Raw genomic sequence first — 18,649 nt, forward strand, 5'->3', positions numbered from 1 at the left:
TTGTCTGAGAAGCATGAGCCAGGTCCCCAGATGGGGGGTTTCATCTTTAACAATTTAGATAGATATTACAGTTGTAGCACTTTCATTTAGATTTATCTTAGTTCTTTCCAAAAGCTGTTTACCTCATGTCATAATGTTCCACTGGGAAATACACATTAGTGTCAAACAAGACACCAGCATCTGGATGAATTGGGCAAATATTGCTGAAAACGAATGAGAGTTCAGGTGCCCAAGCTGATGACCTAATTCTAGTCATTATATTACATACAGATACACACATACAGACTCTCAATAGAAGGCATTGTATGTCAGAGACAGATGTACGCAGGACCAGGGGAAATAAGTGCAATCTGCCTCAGGTCAAATAGACACGGAACCACATAATAACACTCCATCAATGGAGGCTTGCGCTGCACCATGCCACTTAACCCTGACATTGTGAGAGCCAGCCACAGAAATAAACAAAGAGGAGGAGAAACAGAGCAAGAGAGGGAGAGAATTGCAGAGCGGTCAATAACAACCGTCCACACCCAGAGCCTGAACTTTTACTTCTATGTTTGTGTAGCAAACCTTTTGATTTCAGACCGTTAAGGGGGGAGGGCAAGAGCATACCTTTAGTGTTAGCCTGTGCTAGCATTAGTCCTCCGCACATCAAAGCGGTAATCAGCCAGGGTCTTTGAGAGTGCAAAGCTGTCTGTGCTCTGGCTGAATGGATGTGGAGAAGGAGCCCCAAGAAGCCGGGTCGATGGCATTGATTGGGTGTATGTTACAACGGAAATGGGGAGGAAATATCTTTCTCTCTTTTTTTTTGTCTCTGTCACTCTTTTTTTAAATCACTCTGTGGTGTCCACTCATACTGAATATGTTAACCCAGAAATGAAGAAGTCTGAACCCACAAAGGAATTTTGGAGCCAGTTAATTTGCAGTTCTAAAAATCAAGAAATGCTGCAGTTTCTGTGGTGAAAGAAAAGCAAACTGTTTAGATATTTTATTTCTAGTTTGCCATTTAGGTTAATTGACAACATTTTCAACAGCACATTGTATTTAAAAGCAGTGTATTGCTGAAACATTAAGCTAAAAAGCATTGTGTGTTTAGGGTCTTGTGATCCTAAAAGAGCACTCCTGCAAACTTAATTAGAAAAACAATTAAAAAATAGAATTTTTAAGTCTCCTCTCTCTTTATGTACACAAAAGAATATACACAGATCATCCACAACACTGATACTTCAATTCAATTCAGTTCAGTTGTATTTATATAGAGCCAAATCACAGCAATACACATTAGTGTTAAACAATTAAAATACACATTTAGCAAAATATGTAATTATCAGTGCAGATTCTTTAGCACTTCTATCATCTGACAGATGACGTTGATCATCTCATTGTGAGCTGCAGGGACAGAAACCTTGGATCCTAAAATTCACTTAGGTGTTACTTTTATTCATACCATCTACAGGGCAACCCCAGTGGCCCAGTGTGTCAAACAGCGGTGCTTTTGTTATAAGAGGTGAGTATTGCAGATATATGTACAAGGTGCCCATTGGCACTGGTGCCTCAATGCATCAGTGCACAGCAATATTGAGAACCGGGCTAATGGTCCTGTTTTAAAGAGTCTCGATAAGGAGGCAGGAAGGGTGGCGGTGTAATAAACAAGTTTCTCAGCCAGGCTACAGTTCATATCCCAATTTGAGAGTTTTGTGTTCTGCTTTCTTGTTTCATTTTAAAGTTACTCCCTCATTTTTACTCACTTTGTACTTTTTCCTTTGTGACTTTGGTTTAGGTACCAATAACTTCATGGCCTGGGATAAAATAGTGATACACATTAGCAGTGCGCTCACCCTGGATTTTAAAGAGCACGAGAGGACTGTGCTTCATGATAGTTATAAAAAGTACTAAAAATAGTACAGACAACTTTCTATACTGCATATATTATGATTGATTAAATCTATAAAGTACTATACAGCTTTAATGTTATGGTTAACCAGTGTAGGTACACATTACTGTGGGGAAAAAAGTATCCTTTTAATGCCATAAACAGATTTGAATGGGGTTTTTTTTATACAAAAGATGAGAGAAAAAGCTAAAACAAATAAATGTGTTATAAAAGTGGGGAAAGTGAGGGGTTACAGTAAATAAGGTTTATTTGTGGCTTGAAAGTTGTGTTTTTTATTGGCTAGGTGCTGTTGAATCAAATGTTTGGCTGGGGAACAAGTCAGCTAGTGTCTTGAGGTTGAGAGCAAGTCAGACTGGTGAGAGAGCTGGAAGCAAGGTGTGTGTGGTGCTGGTAGCTTAACTGAGACACAGGGAGACAAATAGTGTCTTTCACTAATGAGGGCCATCTAAACAAGACAAGTAAACTACAACCTGACATATAATGTTTTGTGTCCAGTCTTTAGTAACAATCTTCAATCGTTCAATAAGAGCTGGATTATAGTAACTTGATTAGGTACATGGTTATTTAATGGGGTATTTAATGACGCCCTGCCAGAAACATACAGAGAAACACGGGGCCAACAACAAGACTTTTACTGTGAATTTCTAAGTTAATTTGTAAATTTTGTAGTAACCTGTAAATTGTAAATACTGTAAAACTTTTTTCTGTCATTTAATGGTTGGGCATTGTACAGCTACAAGCATTTCACCCCCATGTCATACTGTGTATGGTTGTGTGTGTGTGTGACAAATAAAATTTGAATTTGAATTTGACCTGAAAAGAGCGAGGAAAATAGAAAGACTGTAAAAAGATGGTTGGGCAGAGACAACCTAATATTGACCTAATATTTACATTCAAAGCAGCATCACTTCTCCTTATGCACTGCTGCTTTAGACAATCTTGGAGAACCTCCCACTGTTCTTTTGTAGATTTAGTCTGCTTCAGTTTCTTCTGTATTTTCAAAGTAAACCCAGACTGACTCCATAGTGCTGAGATCAGGGCTCTTTGGGCCCATACCATCTGTTAGGGACATCTTTGCTCTTGTTGCAACAGAAAATAGTTCTGGATTTCACAAAACTAGCAAACCGAGCACCATAAAACGAGAGGCGAGGTGGAGCGTATGAAAAGGAAACAAAGGAGATCCAAATAACATCAAAACTTGGTCTTAGTGGAGACTGACCAAATGCCCTTCTCTATCAGTTCTGTTTAATTGTCTGCATATTTGTTTGCCTGCATTTATTAATGCTATCTTAAAATGTCTTTTTAATTCATTAAATTGTTTGGTTTTCAGAGGAGGACACATAATTATACTGTGTAAAATAGATTGGGTGGCATTTTGATTATGCAGACATAGTAGTATGTGCAGAGATCTGTCCTCCCTGAAAACAACTGCTGTCATTTATCGTGGTCTGTGAACAGTGTACTAAGCTGCTGTGCTGCACTGCAATGCATCACACTCCTGTCATTCTGCATATATATTATAGCAGAATAACAAGGAGGAGTTGCACTAGACTGAGCACCACAGGGTACACAGAAAGCTACATATTTGCATATTTTGTAAGGGAATTTAGTCCTCAGTGTTATGTTTTCTTTGTGTCTATATACAAAAAAGAATTTCTAATGTTAAACTGTGTCTGTCTATTAGGTGGTGCAGCTGGATGAACTGCTGGCAGTGCGTCACTCTGTGTTTGTGATAGGGAATGCAGGCACTGGGAAGAGCCAGGTGATGAGATCACTCCACAGGACCTATCAGAACATGAAGTGTCGGCCCGTGTGGGCAGACCTCAACCCTAAGGCTGTGACCAATGACGAGCTCTTTGGCATCATCAACCCAGCAACCCGAGAGTGGAAAGATGGTGATTACAGAGTCCTTCACAGATACAATGTGATCAGTGCAAAGTGTTTAGTGACCTGTCTCAAACATCCAAAATGTCTCATGTCCTTCCTGCAGGTCTGTTCTCCAATATAATGCGCGAATTGGCCAACATTAGTCACGGCGGACCAAAGTGGATTGTTGTGGATGGAGACATTGACCCAATGTGGATTGAGTCACTCAATACAGTCATGGATGACAACAAGGTGCTATTGAATTAAACACATGCGAGTGTGTGCTTGTATTGATTTAAAGAAAATGTCAGTTTGACACAGAATAAAAGACTGTCTGTTGTTCACTGAACGAGCATTCAGATATGAAAAGGGAACGTGGTTGACTCATCACTGATACGAAAGGATAGTAAACTGTTTGTACTCTCTGAATGAGAGAGTGAATAACGGTGTCTGCATGTAAAAAGAGGCTTGGACTGTGTGCCAGGCACAAAAAGAACACATTCTGTTTAAGTTATTTCTGTTATTTCTGTGTGTGAAAATCTGCTTTCCCCTCTTGTTAGGTGCTGACTCTGGCCAGTAATGAGCGGATCCCTTTGAACCCCACCATGAGGCTGGTGTTTGAGATCAGCCACCTTCGCACTGCCACCCCTGCTACTGTATCCAGAGCGGGTAGTTCTTGTTATTCCTCTTTTCTCACTGTTTTACTTTTGCTCTTCTGATAAGTGTTTAACCCTTTAAAGCTGGTCTTAGCAGGCACGCTCCGTTTTGAGTAACTATTTTTAAATCCCGGTAGCACTGCAACCACGTAAGCTAGCTCAATAATTTTTTTTGGATATGAAACCGGAGGAGTTGTACTTACATCTTATGCCATCAGCTTGTCCTAGGTCACGGTTTCCTTCCACATATAGCTTTGCAAAAACTGCATAAAAATCACTTGCAGCAACAAAAACATAATATTCCAGAAACACGCTTTGCCGATCCGATCAGCTGTTCGTAACACTTCCTACGTCCATCAGCGCAAACTATCACATGTCCGCCATGACCTGCCCAAAACCGGAAGTGATGTCATTTTGCGGAAATGTAGTTTTTTACCATCAGGGCCTTATGAGCCTATACTGGTGTTTTTAAAAGTTATGTTTGACTTTATGACTTTCTGGATTCATATTGCACTGCTGGAAATAGTTTATTTTGATGCACATGCTGTTTTTTTGCAAATTTGCACTATAATATTTATTTTCGTTTTTCCTGCAGTATATAAAAATTGGTGTATTTCAAAAATAAAACTATGAAGACACTCAAAATAAATTTCCTGTGGTGGGAAACTATTTTGTGCAACTTTTTCGTATTCACAGTTTTGAGGGATAAGCCTCTTAAATTTCTCTAACTAGAAATATATGTTAAAAAACAAAAATTATTTTCAATTGTTTTGTAGTTTATTGCACTTTTTTGCAATTTATGTAATTACTATGCACTTAATGCATACATATTATTAAAATTTGGACTATAATGGTTGTATTGATGTATAGCAACTTGAAATGCTCCCAAAAATGGCACTACAACATGTAAAAATATAATATAAGCTCTGGCGGACTTGATTCTATGATAGGTCTTAAAGGGTTAAAAAGGACCAAATTCACTGTGGGCCACTAAGTTAAATATGATTTAATTCTTTTGTGTGTCTGTCACATAGCTCTAATTAGCAATATGTGTGTTTGTGAACTTGTGAACCAAGCTGGGTAGCGTTAGCTAACAGCTTAGCACTCCACCCTCTCGTTCAGGTATGGTCACTTCTAGCTCCAAAAAATGAAGTTGCAGTGGCCAAAAGGTGCAAAAGCTCCAAAATCAGTGGCTGATGTCATAGTGGTTCCATCCATCTTTTATATACGGCATGCTTGGTGCATGGAAGGTAGGGTGGGGGGGTTCAGCAGAAGTCCAAAAAATATCGTTGCCCAAATCCAGCCCTGTTATAAACACTGTAAACCTGAATGTGATAAATTTAAATCTTGCTCTATGTTTTTTTTCAGGCATCCTTTACATAAACCCAGCAGACCTTGGGTGGAATCCACCAGTGTCAAGCTGGATCGACAAGAGGAAAGTCCAGTCAGAGAAGGCCAACCTGACCATTCTCTTTGACAAGTATATCCCACCTTGCCTGGAAGCACTCAGGTCGAGGTAACGCAGCTCCTCTGTGGCTTTGTGCCACTGTAACAGGAAGTGCATGGAGTCATATATTGACGCAGGATGTTGGGGTGTGACATAACACGTAACAAATGGTACTAAGTGGGCGTGTTAGACGAGCAAACACGGACTGAGTCAGCAGAATTGGATGGTGCTTTCTATACAGGACCACTCGCCTCTTCCAACACCTCCATCACTGCTCCTATTAGAGCACACAGCAAAAACAGGAAGCAGAGGAGGGCAAATTTGTTCACAATGTGAGACAGTGTGTATGGAACCACTGTGCCACAGCTCATAAATATGTCATCTCTTTTCTTGGACTTCAACATAATTCAGTGTGTTCAATTGAAAGAAGCTGTGTTTGTTCTGTTAAATGAGGAAAAGAAACATGTGATCCAATTCAAAACTGCAGATTGTAACACCAGAGTTTAACATTTTATTGTTTGCTGTGTACACAGTTGTTCCTTTATGTACTGAATGAGCAACATGAGACGACTACAATGCTTGAATCGTGTGATGTAATGCATCTATCTTTGTTCAGGTTTAAGAAAATCATCCCTATCCCTGAGCAGAGTCTGGTCCAGATGCTGTGCTACTTGCTGGAATGTCTTCTGACTCCAGAAAACACCCCGGCAGACTGTGCCAAAGAACTTTATGAGCTCTATTTTGTCTTTGCTGCGGTCTGGGCCTTTGGAGGGGCCATGTTTCAAGACCAGGTAATGCAAAGGGCTCTAGGCGTGTGAGATAAGTACTAAGTGGTTGCATAAAGAAGGAAAAGAATGGGAAATAACTGAAACAGCTGAATAATTTTTCTCCCCATAACCCCTTCCTGAAAGAGTTTCTTGCACTTGGTATTTCTTGGTATTATTCCATCCGTGATGGCTCTTATGCAACTCAACTCTGTGTCTCTATTTGTGAAAAGTCATTTCAATGTTATTTTCAGTTGATGAAATGGCAGGGGTTTTAAAAGGGAGAGATCTTCATCTGAAAATGAAGTGGACTCCATTCCCCCTGAACAACACACAGACTGGCTGAATTTAAATCAGCAGGAGAGCCATGGCGAACAGTTGCTAAGCAATCCAGTTAGTGCCGTACAGTAAGCGCGTCCGTCTAAGTTATGGGATAAAACTGCTTTCCCCTTGGTACAAATGTACTCCACTTTATTTTCCCATCACAGATGCATTTAAATGCTAAGTGGTTTTATTGACTGGAGAGTTGGTAGTGAATAGAGAAGACAGGTAGGAAGGAGTGGGGAGGCAGAGAGGAAGGCGAGGAGCTGCCAGCCAGCAGGTGATGAGGCTACTTCACCGTCTGAATCGCAGAGATGCATAGATACGCCTGCCATCTCTTATTTTCCACCCTTCATCTGCTGTAGCTGGATCACTATATTGCTGCCATTTATTTGTCCTCTGGTTTGCATTCGCACCAGTATAAATCAAACACATAGATCCATCGCTACTGTACAGAAAAGAAGCAGAGGGGAAGTCATTTTAGAGTATTGACCGCTCGCCTACCCTCTGTGTCTCTGCATGTGTGCTCTGTGTGAGCACAGCTGGTTGACTACAGAGTGGAGTTCAGCAAGTGGTGGGTGACCGAGTTCAAAACCATCAAGTTCCCTACCCAGGGCACCGTGTTTGATTACTACATCGACCCCAAGAGTAAGAAGTTTGAACCCTGGTCCAAGATGGTGCCCAAGTTTGAGATGGATGCAGACACACCACTTCAGGTACAACAAAGGTTTTAGATTAGATGCTTTTTTGTGTGTTTTCTTTCATTCTTTGCTTTCTTAGGTTTTATGTGCTATTTACGTGACTAAATGTTCCAACCAGCCAATCAGTAGCCATCTTGAAAAACCTCAAGGCGTTAATGTTGGCAGTTATTATTAAACTTTTAAACTAACATTAATTTGTATGATCCAAAGCTTATTCCTTTAAATAAAAACTACTGTTAAAAATTGCTCCAAAAGGGTTTGAAAAAAATTCATTTCTTTGGAAGTTCTAACAGAATATTTACTGTTTTAAAGTATAGACTATCACAATGTCAGCCGACAAATTTGACACATTGGACAACTTTGAGCAAAAGTTAACACCAAGGCATGTTCACCAAGGGTTTGTGAAAACTGTCACAGAATTAGGATTACATTCTGCAGGTGGCTGTAACGTAACTCCAAATGCTCTAGATGTGTGAATAGACAAGCGCTTGTCTTTATGTCAACCATAGCTAATATTTTAAAGACCTGTCCACATGAGAAAAAGTGATCAGAATAATACACCTAGAATTTAAAGTAGCTACAGTAGTTCTTTCTGTTGTGCATAGCAGCAGGATGGGGACTCAATTGGAGATAAAGTATCTGAATTTCAGGAGCTGGACCACACCTCCAAACACGCTCCTTCCGGTTCTCATCTATATAGGTTCCCCCAGTTCTACAAGCCATTCATTCTCATTTACGTGCCCCACCCTCCATCCCCTTTTCACTTCTTTAACTTCTTTACTTCTATGGGGATCTGCCAGGCCCAGGAGCCGCTGTCAAACCTAAAATGAGGACGTGGGCCCAGCGAGTGAAAAACAGGATAGAGGCAGAGTAAAAGTTAATACCGTAATCCAACTCTTGAATACAAGCTGATCTTGTACATTGGTGGGCACTCACAATGCAAATCAGGTAACAAACACACAAAGGACAAAGGAGCGGCTTTGCAATATTACACGATTTAGACAATTAGGAATACGAGGAAACAAAACGGTATAGAATAACAAGGAATGTATGAGGTATAATAACGACACTGAACAGTCTTACTAGTGTTCCCATCAGACAATGTGTATCAAATATTTGTGAATGATTCCCATGTTGCAGGCATGCCTGGTCCACACTACAGAGACCATTCGAGTTCGTTACTTCTTGGACCATCTGCTGGAGTACCGAAGGCCTGTCATGCTGGTTGGAAACGCTGGCACCGGGAAGTCTGTTCTGGTTGGGGAAAAACTGGGATCACTGGACGCAGAGAAATATATGATCAAAAATGTCCCTTTTAATTATTATACCACATCTGCTATGCTTCAAGGTAGGAATGATTTAAAATGGCAAATGGCACACCTCTCTGTTTAAGCTGTGCATCTGAAGGACTGTAATTGATTAAATAACTGTGCTAAGCTGTTGCATGAGGTCATAGTACTGATGGAGTTTGCTTTTTTACCCCTCATTCATAAAAGACTGATAGAGTATTGATTTCACCAAGCCGGCTATGCAGGCAGTTCGTGACTTTGATACCATCGTGTATCTACTAAAAATCTGCGATGATTTTGAATCTTAGTGGCTTCGACCTCAAGGTCAAGGTCAGAGGTCAAGTTTTGTGAATGTGATAACTTAAGAATGTGGCAACAGAGGATTTTTATCCCATAAATGTGTTTACTTGGAGACTGAGGGGTAGCACTGGAAGTCACCAGTATTTCTTCTACTGATGCTGACCAACTCACAGTGATCCTTACAGAGAGACATATGAAATCATGATTGCATGATTTATATAGCCATAGCTGTGTTTCTGTAAGGTTACTCAAAAAATTTGAAAACATCAACATTAATATAAAAGTTATTTTACATAATTTTACAGTTTGTTTTACATAAATATTGTAAAAAAAAAAAAAAGAAAGGAAAAAAAAGTAGAATATTTTTATGTTAAAGGATATGTATATTATGGAGCCCCGCAGGGGACATGGGAGAAAAAAAAATTAAGACGGACTTTTGCGAGATCTCGCAAAACTTTTGCGAGATCCCGAGATAGTTTTGCGAGATCTCGCAAAAGTCCGTCTTAATTTTTTTTTCTCCCATGTCCCCTGCGGGGCTCCGTAGTATATGATCTTTAATCAGGGATACTCGGTCTGTTCTGTGTTGGGGTCTCTGTCAGGACACAGAGTCCCAGAACAGAGCAGCCAAATGTAAATTACTGCAAATATAAATAACAAATCTGTGTTTGTCTTTAGCTGCTGGTTAACCCTGTGAAGTCTAAGTCATCAGAGACAATTGCCTTAGAGTTAGTGTCAGAGTCGTCATGACAACTTGGGCCTCCGAAGGTTGAAGATACAGTTTATCAAAAGAAATACATACGTACATCCATGCAAATGTAGCATGGGTAATGCTGCTGATCCGAATCTTTATTTTCCATATTGGGACACCTCAGACTGCTTTAGTGCCTGTACCCTGTGTCCTTGTGTCTTTTTCTTGTCAGTGCTTAACACACAGAAATGTCTAACTGCTCTTTGCATGTTGCAGCTCACTTGAAATGTCAATTAATATTTTTCTTTTTTTTCTTCTTTTATTGTAAATCACACTGAGACCTAAAAAGTTAAAAATACTAAAACAGCAAAAAGAGAATAATATAAAATTATATTTCGTAGTGGAATAATTTTTCTTACATATTAGTTATCATTGCCTTGGGTGTTCTTCTAAAGTCAAAATGACCCCAACTCCCAGATTCGAAGCTACTCTGTAAATGCTGTTTTTCAGTTACAGTTTCCTCTGTGCTGATTTTCCTCTTTCTGCTGTCTGCTCTTTCATTCATCTCCCGCACAGCTGTGTTAGAAAAACCCCTTGAGAAGAAAGCAGGGCGCAACTACGGACCCCCAGGCAGCAGAAGACTGATCTACTTCATAGACGACATGAACATGCCTGAGGTGGATGCATATGGCACGGTTCAGCCTCACACACTAATACGCCAACACATGGACTACAACCACTGGTAAGGCGCTGTCATTTATCATGTAGCTGTGCAGTATCCACACATGTATGGGAGAGAATATACACGTGCTGCTTGAAAGAGGAACATTATACTTATAGGTTGTGCTGTCAGAGGTGATTTTCAGAAAATGCTACATCAGCACCGCTTTAATTGCTCAAATGATGGACAGTTTTGACAATTTCTCCCTGTATTAACAGATAAAGGGATCATTCAGATAATTGAGTGCCAGTAGCTGATAGCTGTGAAATGTTAATAATTCGCAGCTTTCCTCTGAAAACTCCCTCATTTTAGTATTCACAGAAATCCCTGCCTTAGTATCAATATGCTACAACTTTTATGAGTGTCAAAAGTCAAATGTGGGAGCAGGCTTGTGTGATTCGCCTTAAAAGGATTTTGTTGCTCATCTCTCTGACACAGTGAAGCTATTCTGAACATGGTTCCACTGCGTCAGACACAGGCTAACTGGCTTAGACACGGTCAGCCCATTAGAGATATGCAAGGAGGATTTCAGGTATGAAATTTAGAGGAAGGAGGATGCTGCTGTGCCACGCCAGCTTAAGTGGGAGCTGAGGCGTCCATATCTGCAAAAGTGTGTGTGGGTGTGTGTGTGTGTGTATTAGAGACAGGGGGCATGAGTATTTTTCTGCATGCAAGACTGTTAAAGAGTGATTTTTTTCTGCATGTGTGTGTGGACTCCCAGGTATGAGCGTAATAAGCTGCTTCTGAAGGAAATACACAACGTTCAATACGTGTCCTGCATGAACCCCACAGCTGGCAGCTTCACCATAAATCCACGGTTACAGGTACACACACACACACACATTCGGCCTCCCAGCACGCTGTGATCCACTGGTTATGCAACTCGCTGCTGAGGTTTCACGTGCACTACATCTCACACGTTATCAGTTTTTCTTTAAATTTGCTTTCTGAGTTTGAATTCAGAACCATTATCGACAAGTTTAGCAGATGTGAATTTAGCCCAGTCCTAAACCCTTTTCACTGACCTTTACTTTTAGTCTAGGACTAAGTTAATCTAAATATGCTGTTTTACAGTCATTTATTTCTTCCTTGTGAATTTGCCAAATTGTTTGTTTCTCTCTTTGTTAATTTGTCTGTTCCTTCATGCAGAGTTGATTAGATTTTGACAAAACTTTCAGGAAGCGTTAACTCCATCATTTCTCAACATTATAATTCAGCATTTAGAAAATTAGACTGGTTTGCCTGAGGGTGGTGCCGCATTTATTCTTGCCTATTTGTGTGGCTTTGCGTTATCACACACACAACTAATCTAATGTAAGAAATTAGAAAAGAAAAAAAGAAAAAATCCCAATATACATTCATGTGGCTTTCTGCCGTACAGAGGGGCTATACTACAGAAGATTTCAGGGTCAGAATTAAAGAAGTTGCAAACAACTTCTGCAAATATATAGTATTAGAAACATAACAAGCCAGTGTGCAGCATGATGAGGACTTTGTAATGTGATATTACAAGTCACCATTCAGTACTGATTCACAGATATAGCAGAAGTGTAGGCATATTGTTTGGTATTTTTAATATACAATACAGAAAAACGATGTGGGTAATTTTAAAAACCATATCATCACATAGTTTTTCCAGCAGAGCAGCTCCAATTCCATTATTTACAGTATATCCAGCCAGCGTGTCTATTACATGCTTTGCTGTGATGTCAGGTTTATCCAGCCCTGTCTCCAACAAATGTAGCAGAGCAACATCACAGCTGGGTCACATCAAGCACTAGTTTTTAAAATACATTGGTTTCAGTCTAAAGTAAAAGAAAATGCACACCCCATTCAGTAGCTTAGGTGCAGTAATAATGTTCTGTATAACTTTATTAATGGCATCGTTATGGCGAAACTTTTGTTTATTGAGGTCCTACCGACTGATTCCACATGGATTAAGATGTAGGCTTGACTGGGCCACTGCAACACCTTGCTTCTATTTTGGCCTCTCTTTCGTTAACTTGCTGGTGTGCTTGGGTTCATTGTTTGACTATAGAATATTTTCTGTCAGCATTTGTGATCAACTCGACAACTGCAAAGTGCCTAGGTCTATTTACTACAACACTAGTCAAATTTATTCGTGTAGCACTATTCAGACACAAGGTAATTTATAATGCTTTACAAAGGGATGTAAAGATGACTTCAAAGAGGCATTTATAACATTTATGTAAAGCATGCACAAACAGTCGTGATAGAAATGTTTTACAACCATTAGAAAAACTAACTCGTTTGATGCTTTGAAGAGTTGTTTTCCATGTTCACAGTTGTCTATCTGTCTCTGCTGTATGAATCTAGTTGTTTCAGTTACAGTCTCAGTAAAAGCAATGTCAAAAGATCAGAGTCCTCTATGTTATGTCCCAGGGAAAGCCGTTTGACTCTGCACTGCCATGCCTAATCTGAGACCATATGTAAAACGGGGAACCATCCACTAGAAAATAATAGAGATGAAAGGTTAAGAAGGAGGTTGCAGCCAGAGTGGAATGAAAGACAATAGATGTATTATTGGGAAGGGACGCAAGGCCAAGAGCGTTGGAGGTAGATTCAAACTGTTCTGTCATGGTGTAGATATGAAGTTGAGTAGGAATAGTGTGAATAGTGTTATAAAGGTAAAGAGTGCCAAACAGGATCAGAAGTTAGAAGCTGGAAATTGAAGGGTGAATGTTGTCACTGGATGTGCCCTGTGAGTTAGATGTCAGTTAGAAGAGAAAGAGGACTCCTGGAGTAAGTTGAATGAAGTGGTAGAGAGTATCACTAGTGGACTGAGAGTGGTGACTGGACCAGACTTCAGTGGACATGAAGTGAACAAAGATGACGAGGAGCTGTTGGGTAGGTTAAGGAGAGGAATGTAAACAGGCCGATAGCAGTGGATTTTGCTAAAAGGATGGAAATGGCTGTGTTGGACACATATTTCAGAAAGAGTGTGGAAAACAGGATAACATATAAGAGTGGTGGGAGGTAAACTACATCCTCTGCAGAAGGTGCAGTGTAAAAAAGATAGGAGACTGCAAGGTGGTGTCAGAGGAGAGTGTAGCTAGGCAACCTCGGATGTTGGCTTTGGAAATCAAGAAGAGGAAGCGAGGGAAAGTAGACGCAATGATTAAAGGGTGGTAGTTGAAAAATAAATATTTATTTATGTGATTTTAATGCTCTGGCTCGGTTGTGAAGCACTTTATGAGCTTTGTCTCGAAAGGTGCTATAAAAATAAAATTTTATTCTACTTGCTTTACTGTTACTAATATTGTGCAGAGTTCAGGGAGGAGCTGAGACGGGCTCTGGGTGGTAGGGAAAAGTTATCAGAAGACTGTGAAAGTACAGCTGAAGTGGTGAGGGAACCTGCCAAGAAGGTGTTTAGTGTATTTTCTGCACAGAGAAAATAGGACAGGAGACTTGGAATGGAATTGGTGGAATAAGGAAGTAAAGGATTATTTAAAAGAAGATGCTGGCAAATAAAAAGTGGAACAAGCAGAGATGAAGAAAGTAGACAGGACTACTGGGAGGCTTGGTATACGGCAAAGAGAGAGGTGGTTAAAGGATTATGGCGAGTTATATGTGAGGCTGGACATAAGGAAAGAGAAAAGGACCTGTAACAATTGGTGAGGCACAGAAACTGAGCTGGAAAAGATATGCAGCTGGCCAGGAAGATTAAGGATACAGATGGAAATGTACATATGAAAGAGTGGAGCTGAATAAAGAAAATGTTCAGAGGATTAGTAAGCAGAAGTGAGGGCAGCTTTGAAGTGCATGAAGAACAGAAAGGGGGCTGGTCCAGTTGATATAATGTTTGCTTTCAGTGTGTTGATGAAGGTGGAGGCATGCTTTGGAGAGAAGAGCGGAATCAAGACAGAATACATATGTGAGAATGAGAGGATAGACAGGTGTACCAGTAAAGCTGTAAAGAGTAAATGTGGCAAAACAAACATCTGTCAAAGATCAAGAATTTAATAAGTGAAAGAATCAAAACACAGAGTGAGACTGACATCAATTAGTTGTCGTTTGAGCATTGTTTGCCATATTGTCACTAAATGATTTTGTGGCTAGCATCATATCTAACATCTGAAGGAGTAGATCAACAGCTGCAGGGCTTAGATAAGAGAACAATGCTGCAGACTCCAATTTAAAAGGACTTTAACATGAACATCAAAACGTTCTCACAGAACATTCAGGTCCATAGTGTAATGCTCAACTGTAGGAAGATTGTTGGACTGAATTCTTTTCGATACTGTTGCGATTGCTTCCTCTGGTAGAAAAAGAACAGATGACGGTAGGTCAGGGTGCCGCTTGTCATTACACTGAAACAGCTTGTAGAAAAGTTAGTGAGACATGCCTGCAATGAAGAGGTTGGGGGACAAACTTTGGTACATGGCTACAGCGTTAAAGAAGAGAGAGATCAACGATCTGAAGGTATTTAGTGTACTTTATTAGGGGCAGGAGGAGGTGATTCAGCAGGAGAGATTTCCAGCAGTTGTACTATCAGTGCTGCAGACATGATAGGTAGGAGAGTAAAACACTCCGTCTGTCTCTGATGTTTTTTAAAAACGAACTTTGTGGAATGAGAGAGCAGGTGTAAATACTAATGTTTCTAGGGACTGTTTTTTAACTGTGGAGTAAAATACACTTGCTGCTCCAGGAAATATTTCAATTTATTAAGTGGGGAAAAAAGCTTTACAAACCTAGCAGGCCCTATGGGAAAATGTAATTGTCCTATAAACCTAATTACTGGTTGTGTCACCCTTGGCAGCGAATTGCAATCAAGCATTTGCGATAACTGGCAATGAGTCTTTCACATTGCTGTGGGGGAACTTTGGCCCACTCTTCTTTGCAGAATTGTCTTATTTCAACCACAGGAGGATTTTTGAGCATGAAGGGCCTGTTTAAGGTCATGACAACACATCTCTATCAGATTTAAGTCTGGACTTTGATTACTTGTGTTTGATTACACGCTTGTTTTCCCTCCTTATAAATGAAATTATTTACCAACTGCATTTAGTATTCATTTGGGTTATCTTTGTCTAATATTAAAATTTGAGTGACGATAATTTCTCACAGCACTTAATTTTCTTTATCTTGTTGTGGAGCAGCAGACATCCAATAGAATGAGGGACATTTTTGTTTAATAAATGAAAGTTTTGGTACTTGGCTAAATGCAGATTATTTCTGACCTTGTCCTCTGCAGTTAGATTAAAAATGACTTTTGTTTACAGACACAAACTCTGACTGACCTGGAGTCACACACTTTGTACACCCAGACATTCACCCTGTCATATTTAAATTCTAAAGTCATTCTTGACTGGGTGACAGCCTTTCTTCACTTATTGCTGCAAACACCCACAAGGTGACCCTTGGTTTCATTCTGGAAACAAACCGACTGCATAATAAGTGACAAACATGTGTTTACTCTTGCCTCCTTTATGCTCTGCCCCCCTCTATAGCGCCACTTCTCAGTTTTTGCCCTGTCGTTTCCCGGAGCCGAGGCCCTGAGCACCATCTACACCTCCATTCTGTCTCAGCACCTGAGAGGAGAGGGTTTCAGTGCTGCCCTGCAGAAAAGCTGCTCCACCCTTGTGCAGTTAGCCCTGGCCTTGCACCAGCGCATCTCCTCCGCCTTCCTCCCCACCGCAGTCAAGTTCCACTACATCTTTAACTTGCGAGACCTCTCCAACATTTTCCAGGTACTGAACACATACACCAGAAGGATTTATCCATGCAGAAATGATTTGAGAGGTATGACCTCAAGCTAAACTTCTCACAACGAAAGGCAAGAAGTTACCTCCATAAAGTTGGGAGCTTTTTTCCACATCACTCCTTTTAACTTGCTCCTTTCTGTTTCTACGGCTCTGCTTCCCATGCGGGTAGAGCCAGGCTTCTATCACTAATTTCTCATCTAAATGATTATTGATTTAAGAGCTGAGTCTGAAAGCCAGAAATAAGTCTGAAATAAGTGTAACAGAAAATAGAATGGATTTGCACTTCCACGGGTGTTAGTGATGATTTAATGTATTTAAATGAATATAATATCAGAGCGCTGTAGCTGTCAGGGGAGAAGCTTTTGGGGCAATATTTCTGTCAGAATCCTCCACGGTTTCATGGAGGGCAGGCTCTCATTTAACACCCTCCGTTGTATAATTAATGCTTTAAGCCACTGAGCTATAGGAACTAGATTTTTCATAATTTTAGCTTGGAGTTTACAGAGGACCAACTGAGGTCCAACTGAGTTTTTCACTGTGCAGAATATATAGGTGTGAAACTATGCTAGTTTAGATTCTTTTCTAATCCTGATTTTTTTTTCATATAGGCTGAAATTTCACTCCAGAGTTTGGGCAAGCAAAACTCACAAACATGACAAACAAAGCCGGTCAGTTAAAAGCAAAAACTGCCCAAAAATACCAGCAATCAAAATCAAAATAGCAGCTGAATCCAAAAAGGCCATTAGCAAAAGCTTAAAAGGACAGCAATCATCTGCCTGTGGTCTGCCAAGCACGTCGTGTGGTTCAGAATGACTGGTACATGATGGACCTCAAGTGACAACTTTCACTGCCCCAGAAGAATGTAGACAAGTTCAAATTCATTGAGCACAAAATGTAAGTGCAGGGAGGCAGCAGGAGAGTCTCCAAGTGTAACTGTATAAAAGCATACAAAAAGGAACGCAGCTATGTGCAATATTGTTATTTGTGCATATTTGTCACAATATCAAGATTTTCCTTTAAGTGGTGATGCAGTGCTTACGATTCACAGTGAGGTTTGAACCTGGTGACCAGCTGAGTTTGCAGTTCCTCTGTGTGCTTGTGTGGGTCTGCTTTAGGAATTCTGGTTTTCACAATCCAAAGACTTTCATGTTACATGTGATTCTAAATTAGCCGTAGGTGAATGTTAATGAATGGGTGTCCAGGGTGTATCCTGTCTTTTGTCTTATTACAACCGGGAAAGGCTTCAGCACCCTCATGTGCTGTTCATTTATGGGTGGATGGAAAGTTATTATTCACGTTTATTGTGACCCACGCCAAGGATGGTGTGGATCGAAGAACAGCAAAACCAGTGGGGACACCACTGTGATGTGGAGATGTGGGAGTGTCTTTAGTTATCTCACCAGAAACAAGAATGGTAAAGACAGCTCTGTGCTGCACACTGGAGGGCTCGAAACAGCAACTCAAGAAGCTAGAATAGCTAGACCTTCAGGCATTGATAAAATACCAACACTTAGTGAATAGACAAGTACACAGTACAAAAATATTTTAGCATTGCCAAACACTGAAGAGAGCAATATTAGATGCCAAAATTCATACAGTCCTACATCACTGGGTTACGGTACTTTTCTATAACAGATAATGTGGTAGGCCTCACTGAGTTTAAGGAAAGAAAGAAAAGAGAGAGCCAGATAAAGTTTTTAAACCATCCCACCACACCTGGCAAATCACTGCATGATGTAGATGCAATGTCAGTGTTCAGCCGTCACAAGGAGAGACTCTTTTTAGACCAGATTGTCAGATGAAGTATGCTGAGCCTTCTGCACTTTAAGATTAAAGCCTACTTATCGTCCTTGCCAATGCACTCGCCCTGACCACCTAAAGACTTAGCTTCTAGGTCCTAGATCACACACATCGCTGCCGTCAAAAAGTTGGGAATTAAATTGCACCACAACACTTTGAAGCTAGTGTTTAAATAAGCCATTCTGCCTCTTTCATCAAAATCTTTTTTTTTTAATTGGTCTGCACAGCGAGATCGGACATCTAATAACCACAAAGAGGAAACAATGTCAAAGCTGTCTCCTCTCCCCATCCTGAGAGGAAATGTAAAGAAAGCCAGAAAATGGACTCCTGGAGCTTATTTGAAGTTTTTTTTTTACTCAGTTCTCGCCGCAAAGACCCGAGGACAGGTGGGTAGAGGCGAGAAACCTCTTAGCTTACAGCTCTGCCTCGGCAGTATTTTCCCAGCCATACCTCTGTGCTTTTACACCTTCAAAAGT

At 40.4% G+C, this 18,649-nt stretch overlaps 2 protein-coding genes across 2 annotated transcripts in view; one reads left to right on the top strand and one right to left on the bottom strand.

Annotated features, from left to right (window-relative positions):
• Positions 1–18,649, bottom strand: part of myocd (myocardin) — a 550,512-nt gene that overhangs the window by 225,211 nt on the left and 306,652 nt on the right. The window lies entirely within an intron of this gene.
• dnah9 (dynein, axonemal, heavy chain 9) overlaps positions 1–18,649 on the top strand; it is a 186,561-nt gene that overhangs the window by 58,201 nt on the left and 109,711 nt on the right. Inside the window, exons 39-48 of the mRNA XM_082543074.1 lie at positions 3,579–3,789; positions 3,885–4,012; positions 4,321–4,429; positions 5,785–5,932; positions 6,480–6,654; positions 7,491–7,664; positions 8,790–8,997; positions 10,503–10,668; positions 11,369–11,471; positions 16,119–16,358. Coding sequence (XP_082399200.1) covers positions 3,579–3,789; positions 3,885–4,012; positions 4,321–4,429; positions 5,785–5,932; positions 6,480–6,654; positions 7,491–7,664; positions 8,790–8,997; positions 10,503–10,668; positions 11,369–11,471; positions 16,119–16,358 — 1,662 coding nt within the window. The remainder of the gene's footprint in view (positions 1–3,578; positions 3,790–3,884; positions 4,013–4,320; positions 4,430–5,784; positions 5,933–6,479; positions 6,655–7,490; positions 7,665–8,789; positions 8,998–10,502; positions 10,669–11,368; positions 11,472–16,118; positions 16,359–18,649) is intronic.

Source organism: Aulonocara stuartgranti, assembly GCF_965226115.1.
Source record: "Aulonocara stuartgranti genome assembly, chromosome: 8".
NCBI lineage: Eukaryota > Metazoa > Chordata > Actinopteri > Cichliformes > Cichlidae > Aulonocara > Aulonocara stuartgranti.